The sequence below is a fragment of the Phacochoerus africanus genome, chromosome 15, assembly GCF_016906955.1.
Source record: "Phacochoerus africanus isolate WHEZ1 chromosome 15, ROS_Pafr_v1, whole genome shotgun sequence".
Taxonomy (NCBI): Eukaryota; Metazoa; Chordata; class Mammalia; order Artiodactyla; family Suidae; genus Phacochoerus; species Phacochoerus africanus.
In genome coordinates, this window is record NC_062558.1 from 96427881 (window position 1) to 96442763 (window position 14883).

General features: G+C 34.2%; 1 protein-coding gene across 6 annotated transcripts in view; it reads left to right on the forward strand.

Annotated features, from left to right (window-relative positions):
- The window catches only part of PCDH15 (protocadherin related 15), a 734454-nt gene that overhangs the window by 124911 nt on the left and 594660 nt on the right, over nt 1–14883 (forward strand). For all 6 annotated transcript variants that reach the window (XM_047760762.1, XM_047760764.1, XM_047760769.1 and 3 more), the window contains exon 2: nt 6712–6777. In XM_047760762.1, the coding sequence (XP_047616718.1) occupies nt 6712–6777 (66 nt within the window). The remainder of the gene's footprint in view (nt 1–6711; nt 6778–14883) is intronic.

The following is a 14883-nucleotide window of genomic DNA, read 5'->3' on the forward strand; positions in this document are numbered from 1 at the left end:
GTGACAATGTATTTACATGAAATTATGAAATAATTAGTAATATTTACAGGATAAAAAATAAATTTAAAAATATTACTTGGTCTTCTGTTCAGATTTGTACAGTTTATTTCCTGCGCTGCCTTCTTCCTATAGCTATTATATTTTTATTTTTTGTCTATTACTTGGATCCATTAAGTTAAGAGTGAGAACAGGTTTCTCTTTCCAAGTACCATCCATATGCAAGTCAACTGTTGATAGACCAATTAGAATAATGTAATAAATACTAACTTTTGAAAAAAAAAATGTAGAAGGCATGACCTCTACAGTAAATTGTCCCAATGAAAGAAGACAGTGATGTACAGCAATAACCATCAATGCCTTCAGGGGTATTATTAGATCATATTGTTGGAACATCTTAATCAAATTATGTGATCTGTTTAATGATGATTCTTAGGCATCATAAAATATACCTTCTTACCACTATGGTCAAATTTGAAATCTATTTATGCTAATATCTTACTCTTGAATTGAAAATGACTTTTACTCAGTTCATTTTGCTTTTCTTCAGTCATGCTCTAACTCCATGTCTTTGTTGACTGTAGCTTTAGGTGGTACAACTTAGAGTATGTTTCTATTGATCTTATAAATTTCAAACTCGAGCTCCTTTTCTTTTGGATGAGAGTCAAAATGTAAAACAAGGAGTTTTGTCTTAAAATTTCACTCCTTTTTGTAATTTCCTGGAAATGAATATTCCAAAGATCAACAGAACAAATGAGGATAGTCCCACTGTTGCTGCTTGTGACAAGCAAATTGAAAGAAAATGTTTGTACAGCATGGAATTTAAAGAGAGCACAGCACTCTTTTGAATGAGAGGCCAAATTGCTTTGAAATAAGTAATTCAGAGCATGTGTTCATGAAAATGAAAGCTTCTAAACAGGAGAGACAAGATGACTTTGAGTATCCAAAGTAATAATAGAGAATGTGTTGAGAAGAGTAGAGGTTTCAGAAAATGTCTCTTTCATAATCTTTCTTCTTGATCATTTGGACACCAATGAATTTGCAGACTATTATGGGGCCAGTGGGTGACTGTGAGCAGCTTATTATTTCCTTAAACTTGGAGTTCAAGGACTCTGTTTGCCTCTAGTAAATTCATTCCAGGATAGTGTTGTAGATTGATATCTGGAGTAAGAATTCTGACATTTTTCTGTCCATACAGATTATCAGTGATAAACCATATGACTGCTTTTACTGTTAATGAAAATGCATTTCACAATTACATACGTAGTAAGATCAGCCCTCACTGGAAGTTTAGGGAAAACCAACAGACTCTCTACTATCTTTTGATCAAAGGAAAAAAATAGAAGTGATTCTCCAATATATCCCTCCTAAAATAATGATAGTTTAAAATTTAAAGGTGCATCTATTCTGCCTATACATTTTGGCAGGCACTATTCTAAGAAATTATTATAGATTTATCTCATTTATACTTGTAATGAATCTATGAGGTAGTTATACTATTACACCTATTTATGTAAACTGAGGTGTAAGGAGTTAATAATCTAATTTTACACAAGTATTAAAAGGCAAAGATGTAAAGTTAGTTTCCCGACTTCAAAGCACATTTTTTTCAACTCTATATAACGTGTTAGAAATCAATTTCTTTAACACTTTAAACATCTCCCCCGAAAGACTTGAAATGGCAAATACTAATGATTTAATTGGTTATTTTATCCATTTGTCATGAGGTGGATATTCCCTTTCAACAAATATACTGAATGATTATAATAATGTATCAAATACTCTGATAGGTGCTAAAATATTTCACTGATAATCATAAGGAGCTAATAAAGGCAATGACATCTCAAAGATTAAAAAAAAAGCTTAGGTTGTAGAGGGCTTTTAGAAATTTTTGTTGGAAGTTTGGTTGAGGCTCTTCATTTGTGCATTCAAGAAATAGTTGCTGAGAGTCAACGACATGGTAAGAATTTACCCTATGAATACAATTCTGAGAAACAGAAACAAGATCTAGATCATCATTGTGTTTTCTGTCAGCAAGGAACCAGATATTCATAAACTGATATTAGGAGGCAGAGTTATCGAAATATGTATCAGGGAACCTGGAGATCAGAAATAATCTTTGAGAAGGTGAAGCACATATTAAAATTTAAACGATATGAAAGTAAATTATGAGTTGAGTGTGAAGGTGAGAAACTAGAAATATGGAAAGATCTCGAAGTAGCTCAGGATGGAACATAGAGTAAAAAAAAGAAAAATCTGTTTGGAATCCAGAGCCTAAGTGAGAACATGGAAATAGATGAAACTAGAGAGGAAGGAGGAGGCTGTGTTTTGCAGGACCTTGTAGGCCATATATTTTGGTTTTCATTCTAAAATCCTACTGTGCAGAGTTAGAGGTCGTAAAATTTTGTTTCAACCTAAATGCAAGGGCACATCATTAAAAAATAAGCAAGTTTTTATTTGTAAAAAATCCTGTGGTTAAAGATAGAAAATTAAAGTATAGGACAAGATGACCTGTAGGGTGAACAGGTAAGAGAACCTATTTGAATAGGTAAGAGATTGGATTAGTGTAGTGACATCAGAAATTGAAATCTGTAAGTGGATATCAAGTTTCTTCGGTAAGGATTAAATTCAAGATGTATTGAGGGTTTCAGTATAAAAAAGCAAGGGAGATGGACAGGCTCAAAGGTGTTCCCCTGATTCCCATTTTATGCAACTTGATGCAAAATGGTGCCATTCACTGAAATCATACCTACTAGAAGATGCCAGGTATGGGCTGGTGATAGCAACTAGAGTTCATTTTGAAGTGGTAAATTTAAGGCTCCTTTGATATTGCAAGTACATAAGCTCTCTGAACAGTAGAATTCAAAAGAGGTCTGGCGAAGAAGTACAATATACTAGTCATGTTGATGGCAGTTGCCATGTTAATGTGTAAAAAAAAATAAAAATCAGTATAGTTGAAATTTTATTAAAAAGACACTATTTGACTTTAAATAAAAGTTTTGAGACTAAGCTAAAGATGGAAATAAGCTCTTCCTGGCTGTTTTCCCTTCCTAGTAAGGAATGGACATATTTGGACAATTCTGGATTTAACCTTTACAGAGGAACATGCTCTTAAGCTTCAGGCTACAATAAGAACAGCATTATCACAGTTTCAGTACCTTTGAAACCAGTTATTACACATCTTACTCTTTTTAAGTTTTAAATATGACTTGTTGCATGTAATTTAAACATATATAGAAATATATATGACTTATTTTTAGCTTGACAAATTTGCAGAAATAAATCACACTGGGCATTCAGGTATTTGTATTCATATCCTGTACTTTACAACAAATTGGATATGGGACTCGAGTAGAGGCCTGAGAGGTTAGAAATTTGAGGCACAAAAACAATGAATTTGTGATTTAACCTGAACAGTCAAGGGTGAAATTAAATAGATTACAGGAGTTCATTTCCAAGGTATAGGCGTCATCAGCTAACCTGTCTTTCCTGTGGCAGACAGATTTTCCATAGACCATTGAGAATAGGCTCATCCAGCCCCCAAATTGCTTTCTAGCTTTCATTTTGATTTCCACTTGGGTATTTTGCATATATAATACACACTGGCTAGTCCATGCAAAATTATTTTTTCAAGGCAGTTCTGAATACACTTTTTATTAAAAATAGTTTTGTACATTTCAAAATTATACTTTCATGAACATATCATTCCAAAGCAAATACTTTGGCTGTAGTGAACAACACTATTAATAGATTATTTTTATGAGCCTCTCCTCATTAGCGTTGTCTAAAATTTTTGCATAATTTTTGTTTTGATTCAGAATAAAGGTTATTAGTTGGGCATGAAAATAAAAAAGTCTTATTGTGGGATTTTTGAACCTGCTAGAAGAATAAAGCATAGTGAAATTCATCTAAAGAAGTCTGACTGGGAGGAATTATATCTACACCTTTATTCCTGGGCCCTTTCTGTTGGCAAGGTCATAGTAAGAACAGACGTCTCGGCAGTGCTCAAGAAGGGATGTTCAATAAGAGATTGCAGCTGGACTGACTATAGATCAGAAAAATTCAACAAACATTCAGGATCAACCAGGTTCAGAGGTTACCAAGACTGAATATGACACAGACTCAATCAGAAGGAGCTTTGGGGAGAAACAAAACACACATTGTATATTTCTTTGAAGAAATTTTCCCACAGGAATATAGTATATATTGAAGGAGTATAGAGAAGTGGCATTTAGCCTAGACTCAACAATAAGGAAACTTTTCTAGAAGAGGTGATTCTTTGCCAGGTTTTTGACAGAGATAGGAGTTAACTAGGTAAGAAGATGAAGAAGGATGTTTCAGCAGTTGGAACGGTTAATGTAAATTTGGTTTGTTGTGGCTACAGAATGAATGAGGACTGTGGGAAATGTAAGGGAGGGAGGGTGGGCTGGAATATGGGAAGTCGTACTTGACTTAGCTGTGCAGAGTTAAGTCTAACCATAAATTTAATAGTAACCGAGTGGTGAGAGGTTTTTGTATATTTATGCCCAGCTTTCTCCTCCTTTCCTTTCCCTTTATCCTGCCTGATTGTTATTAAATATCTATTCCTCTATCGATATCCACCCATAAATATCCCATGCCTTTTGACTACTTTTCAGCTATGAGGATCTTAAAGCAGTGACCTTATAAATATTATATACATATATATACATACACATATACACACATAGACAGAGACAAAGAGGTGAGGGGAAGGGTCGAAGGAGAGAGATAATTGTATTTCAAAGAGTATGTCAGTACTCTTCAATACTAACAGAGCCGTATTCAGTAACCCCAGAAATCGCTTCTCGTAAAAACTAGTCGTTTCCCTTATTCTTTCCACAAATTGTCTCTACCTTCTTTATGTGTCCATTTCCACACCATGCAGGCATTGCCCTCTAATCATTTGTGTTGTTAGTAAATCTATTAAAGTATTGACTCACAGACCACATCATGCCATACCTGTGTGGTTGTTTATGAGTCTTTCTTCTATCTGATCTCTAACTTCCCTGAGATCTCTGAAGAAATGAGTTGATTTTTTTTTATTCCCATGTTCAGCACATAGTAATTTATCTACTCATTTGACTGAGTAGTTTTTGAGTGTGTAGATGAATAAAAAAGTAAGGTGAACATAATAAGAGAACATGAGAGTAAAAGTTTAATTCTGATCAGAGGTATGGGCAAGTATCTGTGGAATAGGTAAAATCTAGTTCTACCGAGAGAAACAGAAATTTTCCAGGCAGGAGTAGAAGCAGAAATGGATTTAAGTGACAATTTCCTTAACAATACAAGGTACATTCTAGCAAAATAATGGTTCTGATGTGACTAAAGGGCACAGCTACCTAATTCTAAGTAAACAGCATTGAGACCATGACATTCTTTTTAAGAAATTTTTCTTCACTCCAAAGGAACTTCAGTTTTTTTTTGTGAAGAGAAGTGACATTATTTTACCTTTGATGTAGATGCATAAAATAATTCTCGTGAAATGAATAAATAAATGCAAGATGAGAACAAAGCTTCTAGGAGATCAGTGAGGAAACCACTGCAAGAGTAGAAATAACAAATGGTGGGGAGCTGTGCTATGTCAGTGGGTATAGGAAGGAGTGTAATGAATATAAGAAATTTTAGATCAAAAATGCTGCTACTTGAAACTCCTTAACATTGATAAGGATGAAGGGAGAAAAACTGTAGATTTCTGACATTTTAAAAGCTTAATATGAGAGAGCACATATATCACAGTATAAAATAGTGCTTTCTGAAGTCCTTATTATTCATGCCTATTTACATAATATGTAGCAGAATTTTCATTAAATAAGCCTTAAAATCATCTTCAAAATAGCACACAAACTTGGATGGCTTTAAGCAAATTTGATTTAACACAGGGATAATAAGACAATTCATAAGCAATTTTATTCACCTTTTCATAGGAAATGTGTATTTTATGTTACATTCAAATTGATCTGTAATTTTTAAGATGTTAGTGACATACATTATCAAGTTCACTTGTTGGTACTGTGTCATAAGTCTGATGTAAGGATTTTATATATTCCATTTCCACAAGTCATTAGGTGATGTATCAGCTATTGTATAATGCTATTTATATCTTTAAATCCTCACTAAATATATACATATATTCTTTCTTCCTTTCATTTTTCTGATCTGCTTCCATTGATGACTCTATACTTTTGACTCCAGACTGGCAATATGAGGGTAAGATGACAAAAATGAAATCTCAACCTCATGAGCATTGCTTGTCTGTCTTTGTTTTATTCTCCTTAGAACATTAAAATTCTATTCACTCATTTTAATTAGACCCTTTATCACAATTAAAGTCCAATTATGTTTGTTTCTGTTGTGAAGCTTTAATTACAATTTATCCTTGTTAATCATCCCTTTATGTTATTTCTTTGGGTTAAATTACCATCCCATTATCTCTGTCCTGAAGGACTTCTGCTCTCCAGTGGTCTCTGCTGGTATTTTCTCAGAAATAATTGAACAGTTCCATGATACACCAAGAGTCTCTGTTATGATGTGGTATGGAATCTATGTAGCTCTTGTGAAATTTTTTTAAATATAAAAGTGTTTGAAGTAATGATGCGTATTAATTTAACATAGGATTTTTAATATCAATATACATCTGAATGAATTTCAGAATGACTGCCCCTGCATTTTTACTTTGTCTTGTTTTCTCTTTAGATTGCAAACTAGCTAGGGGAGGACCACCAGCCACCATAGTTGCCATTGATGAAGAGAGTCGGAATGGTGAGTGAGCTTTGTTTTATAAATGACTTAATCTGAGAGTGATTTCTCATTTCAAGATTTGATATGTGCAGAAGTACTAAATGAAAACTTCAGACCAAATCCACTAACAGTTCCCCTTTAATTTCTCCCCTGTATGAGTTTAAAATATGTTAGTCCCTGAAAATAGTTAACTTGGGTTACATTATGAGATACTCTTTTGATGAAAAGAAATATTGGTTTGACTCAAGTTAAGTCCAAGAACACATCTAGATACTGGCTAGAACTTTGTCAATAGGTAGAAGTGACTTTCACATGTACTGGTACCTAGTCATCTTGCTGAGACAATTTATTCCTCCAAAAAAGTGGACCACGGGGTAAGCCTTGCACTGGTCATTTAAATTTGCTATAATTTGGTGAGGATTAAGATCCATGACCTATTAGACATGCAGATTTAAGAATCAGAAAACTGAAAGTGCTTAGGAACAGAGAACAGAATAAAAGGTTTAGAACAGATGAGGGAATCTGAATTTTCATTCTGCCATAAGTAACTAATTCCTAATTTATATTATGTCCTTCAAAAATAGTTTTCCTTATCAAAATAACTATTTAGCACTTTTGCTCTCCAACACTGAGTCTCACTAAACTTTACATTTAAAAATTCTCCATAGGTAACGAAGTGGAAATCCTCTAAGTCTTGTTTTTTATTTCAAACTGTTCTCAATGTGAGAATATTTTGTGGCTCATTTTGTCTGCTAATTCTGTTACAGTCCTTCCATTGGGTTTGACCTGTACTGTCTTGGCTAAACAGTGTTTTGTGAAATTAATGTCTTTTTAAAAAAGAATCTCAAGTGTCTTATTAGACTGGAATTTAACCTACCTCTATATTGACATTTTCTATAGTATACATAATACTGGTATTGATTCACTTTATCATGGATTTGTTGTGCCGTATTAGAAAAATTTTGTTTACTTTTTAGAGAAATCATCATAAACTTTATTATTGAACATCTTTCACACCCTTTGGAATCAACCAAAAATGTGCACAAAAATGCTGGCCTCTGTTTAAACAAATTTAAGTGTCTATACCAAATTTTAGAAATATATATATATATATTTTTTTTTTTTGTCTTTTTGCCATTTCTTGGGCTGCTCCCGCGGCATATGGAGGTTCCCAGGCTAGGGATCGAATCGGAGCTGTAGCTGCCAGCCTACGCCAGAGCCACAGCAACGCAGGATCCGAGCCGCGTCTGCGACCTACACCACAGCTCACGGCAACGCTGGATCATTAACCCACTGAGCAAGGCCAGGGATCGAACCCGCAACCTCAGGGTTCCTAGTCGGATTTGTTAACCACTGCGCCACGACGGGAACTCCTAGAAATATATTTTAAGTATATATGGTTGAATGTTTATTTTTAAAGTCAATCCCTATTCACTTGAAAATGTATCACATCAATGAGTTATTATGATGCATTTAAATTAACTGGAAATTAGTCCCCTATATATCTACAGGGAAAAAATACTAGACCAGAAAAATTGTCTCGCATATAGAATTATAGTTTGATTTCCTTAACTATTCTCCCGTGAACAAGTCTGTTTTCTAAATATGCTACAATAAGTTTGCTTTTTAATCAGAGACAAAATATAAGTGTGCTAGAAGACTACCCTGTATTTTCTCATTGTTCACCAATTCCCTTGAACACATACGGTGAGCTGAACAAAAGCATTTAATTTTACTAAACAGTTTAACATGTAATTCTACAGAGCAAGCTTATTTTGCCAACCAGATAATTATAGCTATGGTAATGATATTTTACCTCTCCTTGTGCTGAGATCCCACTTTTTAAAGGAGCTCAGGAAGGATGTTGTCATAGCAGTGTTGTATGGTGGCATGTAGTGAAAGTTCAATATTTATGTTTAAGAAGAATGTGATATGATGTAGTGGAGTAATGTTGTGCTCTTTAATTGGCATATTTTGTAGAAACTGCCAACTACTCAGAATGCTGCCAAAGTTATTTGAGTGTCATCACAAGGAGTATAAATACCAATCTAGGGATTACATATTTTACATTTTTTCACATTAAATTTCTAAAAATATGGTGATCAAATGAACCTCTGCCAGATATTATAATGTAATGTGTAATCATCCTTGCCTTAAAAGTCTAAAGGACACTATCCGTGAAAACCTTTTCATATTTTTCTTTAAACAATCTAAGGAATATCCCAATAAAACAATTAATTCCAGTTTTATTAAAACGTAGTTTCTTTTTTCTTGCATCTTTCTAATTGATAGTAACAAATCATGTGAGTATCCTATTTTAACATTATAATAACCATTTCTTTAAGGTTCTAGGGCTTATTAAAATAAATCATATCAAATCCTTTATTAAACCACACTGGTAGGTTTTGTGTGTCAACTTGCCTTTGGCTTACTTTATTGATGTCTATAGCTAAAACAATCTCTATTGCTAAATATATCCTCTACTATAGTATAGTTTTTAAATAACTCAGGTTTTTAAAAATCTCTATTTTCCTTATAGAAGGCACTAAGGTACATTCATAGAATGATCATTACTTCTCGCCTGCATCACGCATTCCAAGATTTTTATATGCTGTGGGATGGACATTTTCCTTTTTGTGAATATGCATGCTAATACACTTTTACACATATTTGTTTGAATTAAAAATTTAAAAGATGGAGATCTATAAACTTCTTTTTCACCCTGGGATCTGTTAGATTGTTCCCCTCCTTGATCATTGTTCTCAGCAGCATACTGATAGCAAATTCATTATATTACCCTCAGTCTGAACTAGTTTATTTTTATCACAACTACCAGAAAAAAAAAAAATCAAGCTTATGTAGTAAGGACACAAAGTCAACCCATTGAAAGAAATACATTGATTCCTGACCACCACCAGAAGGCTCTCAACCCAGTACATAGATCATGTTTAATGAGCAGTTAGAATTAGAGTGGAAAATGTATACTGAGAGACTTAGAACATTATCTTATTAAATGAGAGTATCTAGAATTTCTTTGTGTAAAAACTATGTATGCACAAAAATCTGCACACAGACATTTATAGAGCTTAATTCAGAATTGCCCAAACATGGAAGCAAGCAAGATGTTCTTCAGCAAGTGAATGGATAAATCAACTCTGGTACACCCAGACAAATTTAGCACTAAAAATAATGAGCTCTCAAGCTACGAAATGATATGGAGGAAACTTAAGTCCATATTACCAAGTAAAAGAAACCAATCTGATAAGTACACATACTATATGAATTCAACTATGACATTCTGGAAAAGGTAAACATATAGGGAGAATAAAAGATCAGTAGTTTCCAAGGGCAGGTGAGAGAAAGATAGGCAGAATGAAGAGGATTTTTAAGGCAGTAAAAGCACTCTATGATATTCTAATTATGGATATGTCATTATACATTTACCCAAATCCATATACTATTCCAATAATGGGAACCTAAGGTAAACTATGGACTTTGGGCAATTATGATGTGTCAATGTAGGTTCATCCTTGATGTTTTCAAAACGTGCCATTCTAGTTAGTGATGTTGATAATGAAGGAGGCCATACATGTATGGAGGCAAGGGTGTGTGGGAAATCTCTATCTCCTCATTTTCACTGTGAAGTTAGTATTGAGAGTAGTGTTAAGTTTAAAATTAAAAAAAAAAAGGAAATCTATTTTTTTAAGCTTTACTGGACTCTGATTTCCTTAATAGCATTAAGTCCTTCCTGGAAGGATAAAGGGCAGGAACAGTTCTACTAGAACTATCTAAAGCTTACCCCTGAGTGCCAGCCAAATCAGGGTTTTGGCTGCTTTACATCTATGGGATGGAATTCAGACTTTGGAACAACTGGTTCAGACTAATTCTCAAAAACTAGATAAATACACAGGCAACGCTGAGCGAAGGGGACAATAAAATGGTTTGAAGTCATGGTTTGAACACTACAATTGTGCAAAAGTGGATAGATTCAGAGGCAAAAGGCTATTACTATCTAGGCGAGAGATTAGAAGGGCATCCTAAATGTTCTTTATGGATTTAAAGTTGAGATATTGTGGGCTCACAGAAAATTTGAGAAATGAAAGGTGACAGTGTATTCACGTTATGAAAGTTGCTTCAAAAGAGGATGTCACAGTTGATTTAATGAAAATGTGTCCTGGCCTTTGCCAGGGCATATTCCAGAGCTAGGTGTGAACTGAGTTGAGTATTATAGGCCATCCTGTGCTTCTGGGGAGGTAGAGGAGGTTTTAGAAAGGAACAATGAATTCAGTTGGTCATTCTTTCTGTGAAGTTTCTTTGGCTCAAAAAATGTATCTAGGGAAGCGAGGAGAAGTTGGCTCTTTCTTTGAAAGAATTATGGTATTGAGGGGCATTTAGAAGTTGCTTGCCACCATCCTTTTCCTCCATTATCAAAATCACTGAGCTTGAATAGTAGATTAAATTTTATCTTGATGTCCTTCTTTGCTATAAGATATGCAATGGGCAACTGTAAGCAAAGGAGTTAGCCTAACAAGTGCCTTACAGACCCCCAAAGGCCTGCAGGTAGAGTTACATACACTCAGTAAAATAGGCCTTGCACTTATACAAAGAAAAGTCACAAATAACAAATGTTTTGTTTTATGAATACTCTCAAGCTTTAAACAAAGTATGACGAGAATTTTTTGTTTTTTGTTTTTTGTGTGTGTTTTCTTTTTGGCATCCAAGTGTTTGGAACCCTCCCTTTCTGCCTCTTTAGAGAATGAAAAGTAAGGTATAAACTGGCAGAAAATATTTTGCAAGAATAACTAGAGTGGCAGAAGAGTAAACTATGTAGAATATAGCTCAGTAGATGATGACTAGAACCCCAGATGAGAGACTGAACAAAATATTGAGAAGAGAGGAGATGCCAAGTTATCAGCCTGGACAATAGTGTTCTATTGGAGTAAAGTGGAAGAGGCTGAGGGTGCCACCAAGAGGTTGAAGATGCTAGTGATATACAGGAGGTGAAAAACATCTCAATAGAGTTTCCATAGATAGTCCTTGGCTCATGAAAATTGGCCATTGTTATTAAAGATTGAAATCCTTATCTGAGCATGTCCTTAGGCCATATTTCTTTCACTGTGTCAAAACAAGGATACAGTTAAAATCTTTCAGGTTTTAATTCTGCCTCTCAGTTCTGTAAGTACCTCTGTTATTCCAAATAAGACACAAAACGAAGTGTTGCCTACATAATTTACATAATATAGCCTGAAATATAAGTTCTTAGATATTAAGCTTCTGAAAAACTATAGAGTCTTACTGATAAAAATAAAAGAGATCTAGAATATATGTCCTATGGGAGTGATAGTTCTAAGGGTTTGGTTTTAAACAATTACTTTCTAAAGGCACTTTTATCCTACCTCTATTCTGCATCATTGTGTTATTGCCAAGGTAAATAACATCAATCTCTTGGGTGGTTTGCATTAAAAACTCCTAGAATTCTATCTGAAATACAGAAAAGTTAAAAACCAGTTAAAAAATAAAAAGGCTTTATACAGCCTACTATACACTTACAGGACACAGCAATTTAACAATAGAGCTTCTTTCTATACAGATGGTAAATAGATGATTGTGCAAACTAAGTATTCAAAGTAGTATTTTGTATGGTGTTAAGAGATCATTAGCATTGACATCAAGCAAACGATGTTTAGTGCATATGAAAGTTTTATTTTTCTGTAAAAATGTGAAAAAATGTTTCTATTATTCTATAATTTTATATCTCAAATCGATTCTTAAGATGCCAAAATATTAAATCTTTTTTCAAGACCTTAGTGTTGTTCTGGCTAGATTGGTGTGGATATTGCATAGCCTCAGAAACATGATTACACATTTTATTTTTCTCAGTCATCATATCAAGTCATTCTGAGTTCTTGCTAGTGAAAGGTATACACATTAATGAGGAAATCAAATTTTTACGTAAATTATGAAGGAGTTAAGTGAAACTATCCAAACTACATTTGTTGATATTAGACCTAAGTTGATATTTAAAAAAAAAAAAAACTCATGTATTTTAATTCTCTTATAGTGACTAGGAAAACTTGTCCCTTAGAAAACAATTTAGCTCTGCTCATTACTGTTAGAGCTACAAATCCAACAATGCATCCTGCTTTTCATTTGTGCCGAAGTATCATTTTCTAAAAGGTCAGCAGCAGCAAACTTCTGAATATTTAACTGTGGAATAAGTTGAAAAGTTTCTAAGCGTTAAGAAAATAGGTTGTCACTTATCCTAGGTTATCAAATTGTATTGACACTTAATCATGTATTTCATTTGTGATCTTCCTTTTTCTCATATGTTGACTATATAGCATCCAATATGCAATGGTCATGTTGGAATGAAGGAAAAAAACACTCTATTTCAGTTTATAGTTTTCCTTTTTCCTTGAATCCTTTACTTTAACCTTATGTCTAATAGAATAAATCTGAGTAATTCCCATTGGGGTTCAGCAGTAGTGAACCAAACAAGCATCCATGCGTATGCAGGTTGGACCCCTGGCCTTGCTCAGTCGGTTAAGGATCTAGCATTGCCATGAACTGTAGTGTAGGTTGCAGACATGGCTTGGATCCAGTGTTGCTATGGCTGTGGTATAAGCCAGCAGCTACAGCTCCAATTCAACCCCTAGCTTGCAAACATCTATATGCCACAGGGGTGGCCCTAAAAAGTAAATAAAAATGAAAATAAATCTGAATTATATAGGGCTTAATCCCAAGTGATACTGTTACAATGAACACTTTTTTTTTTTCTTCTGTAAAGACAGTATCTAAACCATAAGTCACTAGGGAAATCAACTGAAGCTCGTACTGTTTTTTTTTTGCATAGACTGTTGGAACATGAGCCATAGGCCTTAGTGGGCAACAAAAGTGGGCCTGTGTGGTACAAGGAGGGAAGAAGTTCTGTTAGGTTCTCTCCACTTGTAACCGTATAGACAATATCCTTCAATTTTTTTTCAATATAGGAAATTAAAATTGTCAAATTTAAATTTTGATTTATTTTATGAGCCAAACAAGACACATCTGTGTGGCTCATATGCCCTGCATGTCACCAGTGTTTTGACTAATGGAGGCCATCAGGATGAGAGAACTGAATTGAGGTGATATAGAAGACAGTGATTCTTTTGCGTGGGGGAAAGGACATCCATTAGATGACCTATTTTTTAGGAGGGGACTTGACCTTCAGCTTTCTTTGCATAACCAGCACACTGTTTACTTAGGTTGTATAGTCTGAGTTTAATTTGGGAGTGAGTCTCTGATGAAAATTTAGATACTCAGGGATGGGAGAAGCATCAAAGTTAAATTACTGGTTTTAGAGTCAAACTCCTGGAGATTCTGTCTACAGCTGCTTTTCTTCATGCATGCTCTCAGATTCCACCATTACCCCACCCTAAAGACCCTTTACCAAATTCTTATTTATCATGATTGGCTTTTATTTTTGTGACTCATGAACAACTGTTGGCTGCTAGATATTGATCTTTGTTGTGAGGCAATAGGATATGACTTTCTGTTAGGGCATTGGTGATCTGAAAATGGATCACTACTGCCATTTTTTAACTTTAATATTCGACAGTATAAAGGTTCTCAGCAAGCACTGGATTAAAATAGTAACCCCCAGATGATTTGAAACATTTCTTTGAACTTAAAATACTTCCTACAGCAGTTTGCAAAACAAATGTTCAAATGCCACATATTTCCACCTGGAATTGCTAATGTAATTCAACTAAATATGCTGTAAGTTTGCCAGGTGGATTAATGAATATGAAAGTACTTGGTATTCTTTCATCTATCAGTACTTCATGAAACTGAAGAATACAGTAAATCTAGATTTTAACTTCCTATCAGGTGGTACATTTCAGGAAAATTGTATATACTTATTCCTTCAATAAAAACAAATCTCTTGAATTGTGCTCAAAAGGGTTTAGGGAATTGTCACAGCTATGGACCATTAAAGTACATTCAGGATGGTCAAAATACAAATGAGTTTATTTAATAGAATGTGCATATGTGATATATTAAAGCTTTCTTTTTAACTTGCCCAAACTACTTGCCACTGGTAGCCAGAGGCAAGGGGTTTTTTTGTGTTGTTTTGTTTTGTTTTTC